Source organism: Guillardia theta, assembly GCF_000315625.1.
Source record: "Guillardia theta CCMP2712 unplaced genomic scaffold GUITHscaffold_35, whole genome shotgun sequence".
Classification (NCBI taxonomy): domain Eukaryota; class Cryptophyceae; order Pyrenomonadales; family Geminigeraceae; genus Guillardia; species Guillardia theta.
In genome coordinates this window covers 316,292-333,135 of record NW_005434639.1, presented here as the reverse complement: position 1 = coordinate 333,135, position 16,844 = coordinate 316,292, and the positions used below count along the sequence as shown (strand labels likewise).

The 16,844-nt window shown below is 52.1% G+C and overlaps 6 protein-coding genes across 6 annotated transcripts in view; 4 read left to right on the top strand and 2 right to left on the bottom strand.

Moving 5' to 3' along the window:
- Positions 1 to 1,933: 1,933 nt before the first annotated feature.
- On the top strand, positions 1,934 to 2,481 carry GUITHDRAFT_152716 (hypothetical protein). Its single transcript, XM_005832350.1, has 3 exons — positions 1,934 to 2,001; positions 2,076 to 2,248; positions 2,306 to 2,481. Exons 2-3 carry the CDS (start codon positions 2,145 to 2,147, stop codon positions 2,382 to 2,384), a joined length of 183 nt encoding a protein of 60 aa, XP_005832407.1. The 5' UTR covers positions 1,934 to 2,001; positions 2,076 to 2,144; the 3' UTR covers positions 2,385 to 2,481.
- Positions 2,482 to 3,107: 626 nt separating this feature from the next.
- On the top strand, positions 3,108 to 4,761 carry GUITHDRAFT_138998 (hypothetical protein; the record flags this gene model as incomplete). Its single annotated transcript, XM_005832349.1, has 11 exons — positions 3,108 to 3,141; positions 3,214 to 3,279; positions 3,311 to 3,384; positions 3,433 to 3,511; positions 3,653 to 3,766; positions 3,821 to 3,918; positions 3,997 to 4,038; positions 4,086 to 4,171; positions 4,221 to 4,300; positions 4,351 to 4,417; positions 4,536 to 4,761. The coding sequence occupies 11 exons, from the start codon at positions 3,108 to 3,110 to the stop codon at positions 4,759 to 4,761; spliced, it is 966 nt and encodes a 321-aa protein (XP_005832406.1).
- Positions 4,762 to 5,235: 474 nt separating this feature from the next.
- GUITHDRAFT_138997 (hypothetical protein) lies at positions 5,236 to 8,258 on the top strand (the record flags this gene model as incomplete). Its single annotated transcript, XM_005832348.1, has 14 exons — positions 5,236 to 5,820; positions 5,868 to 5,909; positions 5,952 to 5,999; positions 6,163 to 6,241; positions 6,282 to 6,430; positions 6,681 to 6,749; positions 6,819 to 6,851; positions 7,146 to 7,222; positions 7,290 to 7,443; positions 7,472 to 7,549; positions 7,644 to 7,706; positions 7,985 to 8,026; positions 8,098 to 8,145; positions 8,196 to 8,258. The coding sequence occupies 14 exons, from the start codon at positions 5,236 to 5,238 to the stop codon at positions 8,256 to 8,258; spliced, it is 1,530 nt and encodes a 509-aa protein (XP_005832405.1).
- A 635-nt stretch (positions 8,259 to 8,893) lies between these two features.
- GUITHDRAFT_152715 (hypothetical protein) lies at positions 8,894 to 10,482 on the bottom strand (the record flags this gene model as incomplete). The annotated part of the gene is made up of 7 exons (XM_005832347.1): positions 10,293 to 10,482; positions 10,105 to 10,244; positions 9,973 to 10,055; positions 9,848 to 9,921; positions 9,319 to 9,379; positions 9,220 to 9,275; positions 8,894 to 8,997 (listed from the first exon to the last, which is right to left on the bottom strand). Coding segments are annotated over exons 1-4 (344 nt in total), but the record flags the coding sequence as incomplete, so codon positions are not given.
- Positions 10,483 to 11,366: 884 nt separating this feature from the next.
- Positions 11,367 to 12,955, top strand: GUITHDRAFT_138995 (hypothetical protein; the record flags this gene model as incomplete). Its single annotated transcript, XM_005832346.1, has 12 exons — positions 11,367 to 11,443; positions 11,500 to 11,566; positions 11,620 to 11,694; positions 11,741 to 11,848; positions 11,873 to 11,956; positions 12,113 to 12,154; positions 12,214 to 12,267; positions 12,310 to 12,375; positions 12,431 to 12,498; positions 12,540 to 12,618; positions 12,692 to 12,741; positions 12,907 to 12,955. 12 exons carry the CDS (start codon positions 11,367 to 11,369, stop codon positions 12,953 to 12,955), a joined length of 819 nt encoding a protein of 272 aa, XP_005832403.1.
- Positions 12,956 to 13,016: 61 nt separating this feature from the next.
- GUITHDRAFT_108689 (hypothetical protein) overlaps positions 13,017 to 16,844 on the bottom strand; it is a gene marked incomplete at both ends in the record, with an annotated part of 5,396 nt that continues 1,568 nt past the window's right edge. Inside the window, 3 exons of the mRNA XM_005832345.1 lie at positions 13,017 to 13,102; positions 13,156 to 16,142; positions 16,354 to 16,802. Of these exons, the coding sequence (XP_005832402.1) occupies positions 13,017 to 13,102; positions 13,156 to 16,142; positions 16,354 to 16,802 (3,522 nt within the window). The remainder of the gene's footprint in view (positions 13,103 to 13,155; positions 16,143 to 16,353; positions 16,803 to 16,844) is intronic.

Here is a 16,844-nt window from a genome sequence, read left to right as displayed (position 1 = left end):
GAAGGCCCGGGTCCCGGCCCCCCTCTGGGCCTTGAAGTTAAAACGGTCCCGCAGCCGCCGCCACTCAGTCATCATCATGGCAATGCCATGATGTGCTCTCAAGCCATGATTTTACAGTGACTGAACCGCCGGCCGAAGTTGCCAACGTGACTCGGTGACGTGCGGCCTCAGCCTGAGTAGTACGGCCCGTGGCCAGTGGCATGAGACTCACTGCGGCCAACCCGTGAACTGGCAACAGCCGCTGAGCTACTGCGCCGGCTGCTAGCCTAGTAGGCCTGGAGCTCAACCTCCGGCCAACCGTGAACTGGCAACGGTCCAGTCCGAAACTTCTGACTGAGGCCCGGCCCGGATGAATGACTCCCGGAGTCCGGAGGCCGGGGGGGCCCGGATGAAATACTACCGGGTGCTCAGTCACTTGCAATTTGGGGGTCTAGGTAGATGGACCGGTACAAGGTAGGGCAAATGACCGTCATAATGGATGGTGGGGTGTAAGTAATAAACTTCGAACCGGGGGACAACGAACAAGAAGACCCGCAATGGAGCCATAATAGAGATGATGATCAGACTGTTAAGTTTATGGGCCATGATGATGGCCTGTGAGGTCTTCGTAGGAGCCCAGAGGAGCCAAGAGAAGGCAGCAGCTCCATCTCTGATATCAGAAGCTTCTTCTCGCCGAATATGGGAGCATGTCGAACACCTCAAGGATGCCCATCAAACGCTACTGAAAGGTTCTGAACTACGGAAGAGTGGAGGAAAGTCTTCGGGCTCTGGATCCTCCTCCAGCAGCTCCGGCAAGTCTTCCAGCAGCTCTGGGTCCTCCTCCAGCACCTCAGGGAAGTCCTCAAGTGGCTGGGGCAAGTCAAGCTTCTCCAAGACATACTATTATGGCTCGGCTGGGTGTGAATCTTGTAATGTGCAGTCGTCTGAAGGTGACCTCTGAGCAGGCTCGCATACAGCGCGGTGGTGGTGGGCTCCAAGTCAGTGTCTCCGAGAGGCACCTTCACGCAGAAGAGCTCGTCCACGACTCGTACATACTACAACGGCGCTACTTTCACGGCCAAGGCACCTTCATGGTACAACTCCCCCCGTCCACGCTCCCGTATCCGCCCGTACTATATCGTCCCTATCTATGCACTGCAGCATGGGCAGGTAGTGCCGAGTTGCAATACAGGCTACTTTCGCTTCGGGTCGGATTGTCGTCCTTGCTCCAGTGATCCATGTCCTGTAGGGCAATACAGGTAAGCAGCGAGGTGGTTTGATACGCCGTGGCTTTGACGTTGCCGGCGGCAGGATTCCATGTACAGAGGGGACCAACTCCTACTGTACTCTCTGTACGAACAAGCCCAACACCTCTGACCTCGTGTATTACACGCCCGGGAACGACAATGACTGTCTGTACATGTCTTGTAACGAAGATCTCTGTCCGTCGTACACGTCCAACGAGCCGGTCAACATCAGCTTCATACTTGAGTTTCCCGTGTCACAGAGCGACTTCCAAGCATCGCAGACACGCATCACAGACACGCTGTCTGGCGTGGGGAGTGTGCCCAGGTCTGCGGTGTCGGTGACGTCGGCATCAGGGGTCTCAGGATCCTTGTCGGCCGGGTCGACGAGGAGCGTGAAGGCTGGGCGGGGAGAGGGCAGAGGACCTGCTGTAGTACTTGGACATGGGAGACATCTCCTTCAGTCGGAGACAAACCAATCATCAACGCCTTCCAATCCTGAGTTTGCAACTGGTACCCAGTCTACTACCCCTTCACCAGAGACTTCCAGTGCTGGATCGACAGGGACCTCAGCAGGTGTGTAAGGGATGAGATGTGACATGCTGGTTGGAGGAGCTCCACAGGGAGAGAAGGCATCGTCGGGGCTAACGCTGACGATGATGCGCAGAGTACACGACGACTCCCTTGCCTTCTGGAGGCGGCGAGGACCTGGGCTGTCAAGTCGCGGTGCCGAAGTCGAGTGCAACGGCGGTACGAGCGACCATCGAAATCGCTACAGGTGAGGCTTAAGAGGAGAGGGAAAACCCTCAGGTCTCGGCAAAGTAGCCGCTTGAACATGATATCGACTGGCAGATCTGATGCAGTTGGATCAAGTCTGGAGCCGGTCAGAGACTCTCTTGCACGCGAGAGTCGGGTGTGGAAATGACCATGCAGGGGCTTTGCAGGCTAAACGAGTACGACGTCAATGTCGGGCTGTCTGAAAGGTGTCTGCCTCCGAGCATCATGGTCTACTTCAGCTCAGCGACGTAAGTCTATGACTATGAATGTGGCTAGATACAACTGTGTGTCTGACAGCCTTGCAGGGGGTACGGGGCAGGATACAGTCTGATACTGGGAGCGGCGGTGGCTGGGATGGCGACGCTATTGATGCTCAGGGGATAGATTCACCGAGCCTGCGGCGAATCAGACGGTCAGCAGCGGAGTCCCCGATCATGATTCAGTGTTTAGCCTGGCATTGTCTCGGGCCTCCTTGCGGCTCGTCACTGCGGCCGCCGTGCGGAAGTTCAGTGACGGACCGGCCGGGCCGCGCACCGTGCGGGGTGACAGTGCGGCAGTCGTGACCAAGTCGTGGCTGGCCGTGACTCACGGACTCGCCTCGGCCCATAGGGATTGGAACATACCAAGATAACTTCATTGCCGCGCGCAGTTTATGTACATATACTCTGAGGGGAACTCGTTTGTTTACCCTTGTCATAGTAGACCATCTGATGAGTAAAACCTTACTCATGGCTGAGAAGAGAGGGGAGAGGGATGGAGCGGCTGGGAAGTGGGGGAATGGCAAGGGAGGAGGGAGGCGGAGCGAGGAGGAAGGGAAGGAGCGGGAGAGCAGGGGGCAAGATAAGAGGTAGGAAGGAGAGGAGGAACTGAGAGGGAGAGACATAGCTCAAACGATGACGAGGAGAAGGTTTAATGTGCATTGAATTTGGATGACTGAGTAGAGGTATGAGGGAATCGGAGGTAAGAGAATGAAGGGATGGAAGGGGATGGATAGATAGAACAACGGCAACATAGCAAGTGAGGACAATGACAAGAAACAGAACGAGTGGTCTATATTGATCAAAATATTTCGGCTAACTTCAATCATTTTATTTCATTACGTAGGTCATGGCGGCAATGAGTGGAGCGCTTGTAATGGGAGGTGAACTTCGAAAAGTTGCATACACTCGCTGATGCTGAGGAAACAGAGGACGATGACTCTCAAATCGCTCAGAGCTTTGCTGGAAGCGAGGGAATGCCCGAAGGGTCCAGAGGAAAGGGTATGTGCTATACGAGGCAGGTGGATGAAATTGAAGCCTCTGGCTCTGCAGGTTCTTTTGAGCTGCCCAAGAGATGCGAGAGGTGCAAGCGTGCAAAGAAGGGAGCGCAATATTGCTTTGATGCGGTACAGAGATCTTGCCATGCTGTCATCCGTTAAAATTTGCTGTCTCAGGGCCACCACCTTAACCCCGGCGATCCTCGCCCTGTGAAGGCAAAACGAACCCAACCACCGACGTCAGGAAACTCAACTGGTTTGAGCTTAGATGCCTTGGCTCCTCCCTGACGGCTCAAATTTCAGCCACACCTAAGAAAGTGAAGCTTACAGCAAGCCCTCCCTTGACTGCATGTTGGACAAGCTTCTCAGACTTGCACGTGCTGAATCTTGCCGTTAGCAGCAGTGCAGTCGATGGATATTGCGGAACAAGCTTTGGAGCCAAACCAGGACCTTCTCGAAGTTTCCAAGACAGCAGGAGCAGGACAAGGAGCGTTGGCGGAGAATGACGAAGGTGAATTCGATGTCTCTTGTTCGAAATCTTCTTCCCGACTGTTGTCCCGATCAGGTGAGAACGGCGAGATGTCAAACGCAACTTTCGACCCGAAGAAGAGGCCGAGGCATTGGGCTAGGCGAGCTGTTCCCATCCAACTGATAGGAGGAGAGGTTTGTCCCTCTAATTTGCTACCTTTGCTTTCCATGTCTTTGGGTATATGACTTGCGAGATTGTAACATGTGAATCAGGAAATTCATATCATGAAGTGGGTCACCGACACAGCTCGAAAGGTTCTAAGAAGAGAGGTTCTTGTGTTTTTGTGACTTCTCGAGCGTAGCTTTCCTCCAAAGAAGAAAGCTTCACCTCTGCCGAAGCGCAAGAAGCGTTGAAACGCAAGGCTGCATTAGCCCAGGGACGCAAGCTGTTAGATACAACTCTTCTTCTCGGTGGGTGGATTGATTTATTGTTCAAGGTTTACGTGCTCTTGGCCGAACTGTGCGAAGTCCTTCTTCGAGAGCTCGAGGTTGAAGCGGCACATGCTTGTTCACACAGGTTGGAAGAGCGGTTGTTTTTCCTCCAGCAAGTGAGAAATTTCTTCGCAGGTGAACGACCGTTCAAATGCCCTGTCGAAGGATGCGGCAAATCGTTCTCGTTGGACTTCAACCTCAGGTAGGATTTATCTTGCTACTGGCTCACTTTCTTTGCCGTTTCCTACATCTCTCTCCTCCTCTGCCTCGTTTCCTGCTCTTTCTGTTTCTGCATTTCCTGTCATGACTCTGAATGACAGGTCTCACTTGCGTGCCATCCACGGCCATTCCTACGCTTCGGCATGGCAGGTTTGCGATGCATTCATGAGGCTGCAAGAGCTGCCGTGTGGCCTGCCAGTGCTGACAGCTGCACAGACCTGCAAAGCTGCGGGAACTGGGACGAACCCCAAGGACGACAAGGGCAGCCTCGGGCCTGGAGGTTCTATGGAAGCAGGCATGGACGGGGAGGAGGCAGGAATGGAGTAGAGGCTTGCTATCTGTACAATAAACGTGAGCTCACCTCAGAGACGAATAAGAAGACACCAGCAGAGAGACTCAAGTTTCTAGCGAGTTCTTGGGGGCAGCAAAGGTCTCGTTCCACAAAGTTTTTAGAGGGAGAGAGAGGGGGAGAGAAGGCGAGAGGAGAAGGCGTGAGGAGAAGGCGTGAGGAGAAGGCGTGAGGGAGGGTCAAGGCGCCAGGGAACAAGCAGGAAGCGAGCCAGAGCTGCGAGTAACAAGGGGAGGAAAGGCGCTCAACCCGAGAATCTGGGATCAGACCTGCACAGGATGGAGGGGGAACCTGGCTCAGGCACGCTGAACGCGGAAGGGAAAAGTGGAGCTGAAAGCTCAAGGAAGGGAAGGGGGAGGAAGCGATTGGCAAAGGTGAGCCCCACGTGTCCTCGTCCTCCACTCAAACCACGTCAGGTTGACAGCAATGAACTTCTGCGGGAGCTCAAGGTGATGCTGCTCCTGCTCCTGCTCCTGCTCCTGCTCCTGCTCCTGCTCCTGCTCCTGCTCCTACTCCTTCTACTCCTGCTCCTGCTCCTGCTCCTTCTACTCCTGCATCTTATCTTGATCCTCCTCGTCATCGTCCTCTTCCTCTTTACTGGGGCTCAGCCATGTTCAATGCAGGGCTGGGGCGACCTTGAAAATCTCGAAGAGAAGATCAGAAACTTCAACTTAGCTGGCGTTATTGATCAGTTTCATCGGACGAAGGAGGAGACTTCGCAGCACTGCAAGGACCTCTGCAAGTTTGTGTTCGACAACTCCAAGCTTGCTGGCTCCAGCATGGTCGACATCTTCTCCAAGGACTTGTGGGGATCGTTGCCTGCGGACTGGAGGGAGGAGCTTGAGGAGCTGCAGGAGGAGGAGGTATCAAATCTCTCCACAGGAGAGCTTGACAAGAAGTGGAAGAGCGCAAGTTTGAGAGAGTTCGTGCGATCATCTTACACGTTGGATCTTGATCGCAAGAACGCGGTCAATGCGGCAGAGATGCTTCGTTGCAAGCTCCCACTGATTGCGATGTCAGAGAAGAAGGCACATGAGGTAACGTTGAGCTGCAAGCAGCTGAAGAGCAAGTGATGAGCGAGCAGGTCGAGGTCTTGTCACTTGTGGTCACGAAACTTGCAAGTCAGGTGAATGTTCTCTTCTGCTGTTCTTCCTTGTTCTCAGCAAAGGCTCGGCAGTTTGAAATCTCTTGGACCATTGATCTCGGTAGTGGAAAGGTACAGAATATCACCTCTTAAACTCCTGATCTTCATCTCCCCCTCCTGTACAGTTCTTCTCTCCCTTTCCCAACTCCTCTCCACTCTCTCTTCCCTTCCCTCCCCTCCTCCTCGTCTCATTCCCTACTCTTCTCCTCCCTTCTTCTTTCTCACATCTCTTCAGGGTTATCTCAGCGAGGCTCTAGCGATAGGATGCGGACTGAAGGTACTAGGCATCGACGCGTCTGCAGTCAACACCAACGGTAAGGAGCAAAGTTCCGAGCACTCGTGAGCATGCTACAGGTGCCCTCAAGAGACAATCTTTGGTTACAAGACTGACGGGGCGGAGGCAAAGAGAGGAGGAAGAGGAGGGGAAAGTCGCAGGATCGGAACAGAAGAAGAATGGGGACCGAGGAATCTTTATTCCAGTAACAGGAAGAATGCAGTTGGAGGTAATACAAGAAGACCCTCTTCGACTGATTTTCCTTCTCCTCCAGATTCCTCACCTCAGCCTCTCGTTCTCTTTCCCTCCCACATTGATGCTTGCGAGCCCCTCCCTCTCAAGCTTCCACTTCTTCTGTCGAAACACATATGCCGAAAGCTTGTGTCAGGCATATTCGCTTCTTCCCTGATCGATGAGCCTCGTCCTCCTCTGCTTCCTGACCCCCAAGTGATCCATTACTGATCGGTTTGATACTCCAGGATGCAGACAGTTTCCTGACCTTCCTGGGCGACAAGTCTGGACAAAATTTCAACGTGACTGATAGAGAGGTTCGTGGTGGTTGCCATGCTTACCGAGGGCCTTCATTGGACAGGAAGACGACAAATTGATGCTTGTAGGGCTTCACACTTGCGGAGACCTTGCGAGCACAGGTCAAATCTCATTGAGATAGTACTCCATTCATTCTCCCACGCAATGGATTGTCTTATTTCTCCTTCTCACTGAATTCCTTCCTTCCCTTCGCCTTTGCTCTTGCCCTCTCCCCTCTCTCTCTCCCCCCCCCCTCCTCTCTCCCCCCTCTCTCTCTCCCTCCCTCCCTCCCTCCCTGCTTTCTCTCCCCCTGGTCCTCTTCTGTTCGTTTTCACATCATTTGTTCTTCGTCTCCACCTTTCTCTCTATCTCCCCGCATCCTCCAGTCTGTTCTCGGACATGATTCTCTTTCTCAGCTCTCCGGGCGTTCCTTAAGTGGAGAAACGTCAAGTGTCTTTGCACAGTTGGTTGCTGTTACAACCTTCTCTCGGAGGTAAGTTTTGTTAGTCTTGCAAGCTCTTCTCAGCTCCTGGTCCTGCTCTCCCCTTTCAGCGCTACAGACCGCCGGAAGATGAAGACTCGGGTATTGCTACCTCCCGTATTGTCCTCATTCATCTGCTGATCATCCACAAGCTCTCAACGAACCGGGACAAGACTTTGGTTTTCCTCTCAGCTCATTCGTTCGTGAACATGTTGAGGTTGAGTTTTGCTCAAGTATCTCCTCGGCTGACGCTGGTTGTAGAGAGTGAAGGAGGAGGGAGGAGAGATGAGAGCAGTTCTTGGAAGAAACGTCTTTAACCTCGCAGCAAACACCAATCAGGTCGACTTGTTGCACGAAAACCACTTGTTTGTATACGAGTCTTCAATGCCTCTGTCTCGTTGATCCTTGCGATTCATCCTCACTTTTCTCCCAGCGAGTGCCACATGGTCCTTTGCACGATTCGGAGGTGAACAACATGTTTCGAGCTGCGTTTCAGGTTTCTTCCTCTACTTCTGTCTGACATCTCCATGCTACATCATCTCCCTTGATCTTGTCGATCTCATAGCTCTTATATGCGAGCTCAGCTCCTTGAAACATCGTCTTTCCTGTCCTCTCCCTTGTCGTCCATTCGGCCCCCTTCAGAGGCTTTTTCTGCCTGGTTTCACTTCTCCTCAGGTTCTTTGGATTCAAAAACTTAAAGCTTTGGCTCCTGCGCATCTCCAACACGACAAAGTTCGCTTTTTCCTGTACTGCGATGATATGATTGAAGAGCAGGTTGTAGTGGGTAAAATAGCATCGAAGAGCAAAGATTTCGAGGTGGGAGAGGAGGAGATGAGGAGGAACAGGATGGGAGGCGACGGAGATCAGTGTTGTGAGTTGTTGTGCAGGACTACTGCATGAGAGCTCTTTCTCGTCTAGATATTGATCCCTCAAGCGTATGGACTGTGATTGTTGACCTTGTTCACATTGTTGACCTTGGTTGCAGTTAAGCAAACTTGAAATAGAGGAATGTTACGCCAATTGCCTTGCCAGGTTTGCATTCTCATGAGTTCTCAGAGCATCACGAATGAAACATCTCACCTACAAGTATCTGATCATCGTATTTGTTTCTGTGAACAGATTGCATGAATTTCGAAGGCTGGGTGCATTAAGAGCTATTCTTGCAAGGTAGCGTGATGGTGGTGGTGACGGTGATGATAGTATTGATGAGAAGACACATATAATGCCGATTATGATGACGACAAAGATAATCATGAAGATGAAGTTGGTGGTGGTTGTGATGATGATGAGATATTGATTAAGTTATGGTTATTGTTATTGTTTCTGTTGTTGTTATTGTTCTTGTTGTTGTGTTGACGATGACATTGGTTATGATGGAGTTGGTGGTTTTGGTATTCATCGAACGCATCAGATGCATCGAGAGCATGGTGTTGATCGATCGGTTGTGCTTCCTACAGGAAGAGGATCAAGAGACTCGTGCGGCGATTGTAAGAGGAGGAGGGGGAGGGGGAGGGAGAGGGAGAGGGAGAGGGGGAGGGAGAGGGGGAGGGAGAGGAGGTGACGGTCTGCTGACGTTTGCGGAAGGTGCCTCTGTTTGATCCATCGCTCTCTCCGAGAAGTTTTGCCATCATTGCACATCGTGTTGAGAAAGCGTAAATGAAGGAGGTGCCGTCTCATAGGAAGAGAGAGATAAGTGTTGTCATCATTGATATCAATCAGAATCAGAGAAATCATCGTCCTCAACACCCCCACCACTTACTCCTGTTCCTCCCCCTCCTCCTCGGTACCTGCGTCTGCTTCAGTGGCATTTCTACCTCAATTCATATGAAGTGTCGCCATCCTCTCTCAAAATCCAAACCTCCTTTCTTCCCCAACCCCGACAGTACCCCAGGAGCTGCTATTACTCCTTCTCTCGTCCCGTTCCTCCTCCCCCTATTCCTCCTCTTCATCATTCTACAACTCCTTCTATCCCCCGCTTCCTCCTCCCCGGCACCGCGCTTCCTCCTCACCGTATGCCACGTACACGGAAAGACATATCTGCTTGCTTCCATCCGCTGTCGAAAAACTGACAGATGAAGTCAAGCGGAGAAAGACGCAAATCTACTCACTTGCTGCAGGAACTTGATCTTGACAAGTTTGCGCTCTCCTGATGTTGACACGATCTCTATTCTGTTACCACCAGAAGCTTGGTCAATATCACAATCATCAAACTTTCATTCTTTCACCACAACAACAACCAGCACTAACAGCAAAACAAAAAAGCATACCCCTCAACTCCCACCACCTTGTCCTCGTCTTCCTCCTTACAATGATCACCACCACCATCCCAATCATCGTCACCATCATCGTCATCATCATCGTCACCACCACCACCACTACCATCATCATCTCCATCATCATCATCACCATCATCTCCATCATCATCGTCACCATCATCATCGTCACCATCTGCATCTGCATCTGCATCTACATCTGCATCTGCATCTGCATCTACATCATCATCATCATCATCATCATCATCATCATCATCATCATCATCATCATCATCATCATCATCATCATCATCATCATCATCATCATCATCATCATCATCATCATCATCATCATCGGTTTTTTTTATCACTCTGGGACTCTCACTTGTCGTTAAGACCGAACTTGACAACCTTCGCATCCCTGGAGGGCTGATCTTCCTCCTGCCCTTCCCCTTCATTCTGCACCTTGCTCGTGAACTCATCGTCTCTCGATTGTTAAGACGAGCATACAAACTCTTCGAGGAAACGATTGCGACGCGGAATCGGCATGTTTCTCATCTCAGCTTCCACTTGCTCCATCCTCAGGTCACCATCTTCAACCCAACACTCACTTCCTTCAGGTCATTTCAGCGGCTGACTTACCGATGGGTTGGAAGTTGTTGAAGACGGAGTATGCACTCCCCTGCCCTTCTTGGCGTCTTCCAAGGTTGGTGAAAATCACAACAAAGCAGAGGAGGATGAAGTAGACTGCAGCAAATCCAATCTTAGCTGCTGCATACCACCTGCAAGAACATGCGTCAGCACGCTCTCGACGCCTCAAGGTCGTTTACAAGCTCAGGGCAACAGCCAGCATCGACCACTGCAGGAAACTAGCCTTCTTCATCATCAAGAACGACCATCTTGCGAGGATGCGCAGGCTGCAAACTTGAAACCAAACATACTTGATCATCGCTAGCAGCGATTTCCATTTCCTCCTCCCTTGGAAACGCACATACTGCACGAAGGGAATGTCGTTGTGCCTTCCAGATCGATGGCAGACTTTGAGGAGGAGGAGGAGGAGGAGGGCGGGAGAAAGAGCCAGAGACGTCAGAGGATATAGCTTGCAGCACGAGATGATTGGGTCGAGCATGAGCATGACATACTTCCAGGCGTCGATCCTGAAGTCCTCCTCGTTTGTTTGCCAGTCGTTGGGATCCCCCCGCATGCTGCTCCATCTCGCTCTTGCTGACTTCCTCCCTCTCTTCTCGTCTGTTTCGAGGATCCTCGCGACTAAGTCTCGCTTGTCCCTGCACCTGAGGGATGTCACATAAGCAGCAATAGGGAAACATGTTCAACCCCTCGCACTTCACCCCGCGGTCGTCCAGGATCTTGCGAAGTTTGCTGGGCCGCAACTTAGAGAGCTCCTCCTCTCTCGTCTGAGAAAGAACAGACGAGAGAAAGAGGAGGAAGAGGAGGAGAGGAAGCGCATGTCGCACCATGGCCGAACCCCCCGCCATCACGGTTGGACAAGGGGCAGTGTTTGCTCTGCCGCCATGGGGGCCAACAAAATCAGCCCGCCTCAGAGCATGTTTGTTCAAGCTATGTCAAACTGATCTTGACTGCGGCGCACTTGAAGGCGATGGGTGCTGGGATGGTGAAGATGCGGAGGAACCAGCGTGAGGAGGAGATGATGGAGCAGGTGATGATGATGATGATGATGATGAGGAGGAGGAGGAGGAGGAGGACAAGGCGGGCAGGGGAGGATGCAAGGAGCAAAGTGAAAACTGGGAGTCGCAGGTACGGGAACAGCAGGCTCAAAGGGAAACATGGCTCTCCAAGTTCAAGAACACTTCTGCTAAGCTCGTTCAAGATCCAGATTCTTTACTTCACGGTCGTTATGTAGTAGAGGAAAGACTGATCGCTGTATGTTGGCCCTGCTGATTCCCATCGACCAGATCGAGTTCAAAGACTTCTTTCATTTCGAGTACCTGCTGTGTCCAAGGTGAGGCTCGCTTTCTCAAAGAGCTGCTCCATCACACATGATCCACTCGGTGCCAGGCGGTTGCTGCTGCTAGAGAGTGACGGCCAGATGTCTCAAGTTCAACGCAACGAGTTGAAGAGAGCTGTAAGAAGCTCCCGATAGCACCAGGCTCTTGTACTAACTTGCGTGCTCTTCAGATTCCTGGGAAAGTGATCCTCAGCTGGCCGGAGACGTGTGAACGAGTTAAGAATCAAGATAAGAGTGGTGCAGAGGTCTCATTGACGACGTCCAGTATCTTGATCTGAATCGGTTGTTCAGCTCAAGACGTACATTGAAACCTCGCTAGATGATGCGGTAGTAGACAAGAGAGCATTTTCAGAGCACCTCTTCACGTGCAAGATCATTTCCCCTTCGGACTGGAAAGCTGTAATCTTAGTCTTGATGCTATAGAGCCGTAATTCAAACAAGAGAGATGAGCTGATGAAGGAATTCGAGTCAACAGTTGCGCTCCAGCAAGATCTGGAGCGATCGAAGGTGAATGTTATCTTTATCTTTGACATTCTTTGTGCTGCTGGTTTCAATTTGACTTTTTTGGATAGATGGCAGTCAATCTCCAAAAGAAGAAAAAGGATGTAGACCCAAAACTCAATAACCTTCTGGATGGTTGAATTGTTGAATCCTGAAATGCAGAAATCCAAGACTGTTCCCGATGACAAGCTCATCAATGAAGGAGTCAGTAAACAGACGAAACGTGGTGACTCTAATGTGTTGGATTGACACCGTCCTTGCAGAAGATTTCTGTTCGACAGTACATCGAAATTATCGCGAAATGGAGAATGTCTAGGGTAATTGAGTACATCTTACAAATTATTTTATGTGACATTCAGAACCAGTATCACGAATGGCCATACAAGGACCGCAAAGAATATGGTTCCAGCACGATTGGAGAGATCGTAAGCAATCAGAACACGCATCTTTTCAATCCTTCAGTTTATGTGCGATGAACAGTTACAGAAACTGAAGGCGCAGTTTCGAAAGACTTACGGTTTGCGAACCACGTCAACTTTCATATGCAGGTATTTCATTCCAATGTCGAATGATTGTTGAAGGATTGCAGTGTTTCAGAAGACCGATGGCTGATGACAAGGCATCCTTTACAAGAGGTTTTGATAGATCTGAAGTGCCAAGAAATCAAGGTGCAGCATGGCTACCTATTCCGTTTGCTAATCTGAGCTTTCCAAGCCTTTGTTCGACAACGTTCGTGTTCAGTTTGAAGCAGAACAAGAGTTACGTGCATCACAAGCACTCACATTCGTACCGTAAGTAAATGCACTAGTTTGTAGGAAAAAGAGCTCAATGCCCAACCAGGTGGCTCCGAGACGAACTAATGGTCATCACCGCACGAGCCCGTTCAAAATGAAATTATAAGAATAATCTCCATCGGACTGCTGCTTCGCGTTTCCTTCTTCTTGCTGCCGTGACAGCGATATCGTCCTCAGATTTGTCATGGAAACTGCTCTTCGAGCTATTTGATGTTACAGTCAAGTTTGTGATGTTGCCTGCATAGCTCCTATCACTCTGATGAATGGAATTTTCATGACTTGTTATGTTGTGGGTTGCAGTACATTGCGATTGGAGCTGAAGGGATGCCCTTAATGACCGAATTACAGTTTTGCATTCCTGCAATTCTAAATGAGCATAGTCGAGACGAAATTCTAAGTTTTCAATCCGACCAATTGAGATTTGGTTCATTTTCGAACTCTGGCTCATGTTCGCGATGCACTCTTTCATTATGGAATCGTCACGTCTTGATCTAGAAGGAGCTCGAATGGATACAACTCTTTTATGAGCAGGAACGCAATGATTCTGAGTAAAATGTCTGTTGTAATGCATGTAGTCGAAATTCAAAAAGAGTACAAGAGTGGACAAAGTAACCAGAGCGAAGATCCAAATTTGAGTCAAAATATGTCTGCAGTTTCTGGATTCGGAAAGATCTGTTGAAATCTCATATTCTCTTGATTGCTTTATTTCGATGATGTTGTCGGATATCTCTTTGCTTTGAATCATCAAAGGGGTTTGACCTTCAACCGTTGTTCCAGGTTTTGATCCTTCTTCTAAGAATTCCTGGACATGTTCCACATTTTCGATAACTCCAAGTGCTTGAGATAGACATTCACCGTAATTATGAGTTTCAGAGATCTCTGATGCTGTTCGAGAATTTGATTTGGTGCCCTTTACTGCCTCTATTTCTTCGAAATCCAAGTTTTCGGAGGTTTCTGCTAAGTCATGAGCAAGATGTGGAATATCCATTATCAAAGTTTCTGCGAAGTACGAATCATCTACCTGTTCAAAAATATTGATAAGATCCAATTGATCAGGGCATTTCAAAATTTCCAAAGCTTCTTGTGCATATGCTTTCATGGCGTAACATTTTTGAAGTACCTTCGAAAATGTGTTTCCTGATTTGCTTCGAAAATAATTATTCTCACGAATGGCCACATCAAGAGCGTGCTGAGCGAAAGATTTCGCTTGTAGAGCAGCAATTGTGGTTTCTCTTGCTTCTTCAGCATCCCTTTCCGATTCTTTTATCTTGCTGAGGTTTTCTTCAATATCTGATTTCATTTCTGATAATTGTCTCTGGTAATTTTCTATCTCTTTCATGAATATATTGTTGCTGCGGTCAGAATATTCGAGAGCCTGCTTCAAGGTTGCAATCTGATCATGAAGATCTCTGCTATTTGCATGTCCATCTTGGATTTCAATGTCCTGAACACCGAAATTTGATGAGCCACGCATGCCCTGAGTATTTTGCGTTTTGAATCTCATTTCTAATGAGTCTTTCTGGGACTGCACTGAACAAATTATTGATTCCTTTGATCTGATGGTGGCGTCTCGCTGTTGTATAATCCCTTGAAGGTGTTGAATCTCCTGCTCTTTGACAGTAGATTCATTTTCAAACGCCAGTCGAAGTTCTTCCAATTCCTGAAACAAACTTGCAGCTTCTGTCTGACTATCTTCCAACTGAGCCTCCAAGAACGAAGCATATTCCTCTGATTCTTGGGTTTGGGAACGAAGTTTGCTCCTCAAATCCTCAAAAGATCTACTCAAGTCATTCATGCAGACCTTAAATTCAATCATCTCAGAGGAAATAATTCTTGTTATGCTGACGAAATCATGAAATGTTCCAAGTAAGGAAGCATCCGAAAAAAAGCCATGAACATCTACAAGATTCCGTCTCTCACACACCATCCTATTCTCCTCCAGCTTCTGCCCAACCTCCGAATACAACGCCCGCGAAGCCTTCAACCCCGCCCCAAGCCTTACTCGATCTAACACACGTACATCTGCTTGCCCCATCACATGTCCATCTTCTTGGCACCGCGTGTCCTCAAGCTCCCGCCCGAGCCCCTCCTGCGCCTCCCGCAGCCCGTCCCTCTCTGTCCCAAGTGCGCTCCTCTCCTGTAGCAGTGCCTGCTCTTGCGCCGCGTACTCTGCCGACGCCTCCAGCCCCGCCGCCCGAGCCGCCTCAAGCTCCCGCTCCAGCAGCTCCGCGTACTCCGCCGCCTCCATAGCTTGCGCCTCTGCTTTCCTCCGCATGTCCTCAAGCTCCCGCCCGAGCCCCTCCTGCGCCTCCCGCAGCCCGTCCCTCTCCGCCTCAAGTGCGCTCCTCTCCTGTAGCAGTGCCTGCTCTTGCGCCGCGTACTCTGCCGACGCCTCCAGCCCCGCCGCCCGAGCCGCCTCAAGCTCCCGCTCCAGCAGCTCCGCGTACTCCGCCGCCTCCATAGCTTGCGCCTCTGCTTTCCTCCGCATGTCCTCAAGCTCCCGCCCGAGCCCCTCCTGCGCCTCCCGCAGCCCGTCCCTCTCCGCCTCCAGCGCCCGGATCGACCCCTCCAGATCCCTTTGCTTGTTCTGCTCTGATCGCATCATCGCCTCTACTGTACCGATCTCCTCCTCCAGCTTCCCGGCCTGTGCCTTGATCGCCTCCATGGCCTTCCGCTGCGCCTCCTGCAATGCCCCGACCTCTTGCCGGGCCGTCGCTGACAGGCCCTCTCGCTCGGCTCTCCAGCGAGCCTCAGTCTGCTCCCTGGAGTGACGCGCGGCATCTAGCCTAGCTTCAGCCTCCAGCGCCCTACGCGAGAGAATGTCCTCTTGAGCCGCGTACTCTGCCGACGCCTCCAGCCCCGCCGCCCGAGCCGCCTCAAGCTCCCGCTCCAGCAGCTCCGCGTACTCCGCCGCCTCCTTGGACTGCTTCGCCAAGCGGGCTTGCACCGCCTCAAGCTCCCGCCCGAGCCCCTCCTGCGCCTCCCGCAGCCCGTCCCTCTCCGCCTCAAGCGCCCGGATCGACCCCTCCAGATCCCTTCGCTTGTTCTGCTCTGATCTCATCATCGCCTCTACTGTACCGATCTCCTCCTCCAGCTTCCCGGCCTGTGCCTTGATGGCCTCCATGGCCTTCCGCTGCGCCTCCTGCAAAGCCCCGACCTCTTGCCGGGCCGTCGCTGACAGGCCCTCTCGCTCGGCTCTCCAGCGAGCCTCGGCCTGCTCCCTGGAGTGACGCGCGGCATCTAGCCTAGCTTCAGCCTCCAGCGCCCTACGCAAGAGAATGTCCTCCTGAGCCGCGTACTCTGCCGACGCCTCCAGCCCCGCCGCCCGAGCCGCCTCAAGCTCCCGCTCCAGCAGCTCGCGTACTCCGCCGCCTCCTTGGACTGCTTCGCCAAGCGGGCTTGCACCGCCTCAAGCTCCCGCCCGAGCCCCTCCTGCGCCTCCCGCAGCCCGTCCCTCTCCGCCTCCAGCGCCCGTAGCGCTGCCTCTAGCTCTGCCCGTCCCCGCCGCTCCTCCGCAAGCGCCTGCTCTTGCGCCGCGTGCTCTGCCGACGCCTCCAGCCCCCGCCGCCCCGAGCCGCCTCAAGCTCCCGCTCCAGCAGCTCCGCGTACTCCGCCGCCTCCTTGGACTGCTTCGCCAAGCGGGCTTGCACCGCCTCAAGCTCCCGCCCGAGCCCCTCCTGCGCCTCCCGCAGCCCGTCCCTCTCCGCCTCAAGTGCACCATTCTCCTGTAGCAGTGCCTGCTCTTGCGCCGCGTACTCTGCCGACGCCTCCAGCCCCGCCGCCCGAGCCGCCTCAAGCTCCCGCTCCAGCAGCTCCGCGTACTCCGCCGCCTCCTTGGACTGCTTCGCCAAGCGGGCTTGCACCGCCTCAAGCTCCCGCCCGAGCCCCTCCTGCGCCTCCCGCAGCCCGTCCCTCTCCGCCTCCAGCGCCCGGATCGACCCCTCCAGATTCCTTCGCTTGTTCTGCTCTGATCTCATCATCGCCTCTACTGTACCGATCTCCTCCTCCAGCTTCCCGGTCTGTGTCTTGATCGCCTCCATGGCCTTCTGCTTAGCCTCCTGCAAAGCCCCGACCTCTTGCCGGGCCGTCGCTGACAGGCC

Excerpts from the sequence above, each read along its gene's own strand:
- GUITHDRAFT_152716 (XM_005832350.1), top strand. The coding sequence starts at position 2,145 with ATGACCATGCAGGGGCTTTGCAGGCTAAACGAGTACGACGTCAATGTC. Across the intron at positions 2,249-2,305 it reads GTCTACTTCAGCTCAGCGAC|GGGGTACGGGGCAGGATACA; the intron begins GTAAGTCTATGA and ends ACAGCCTTGCAG.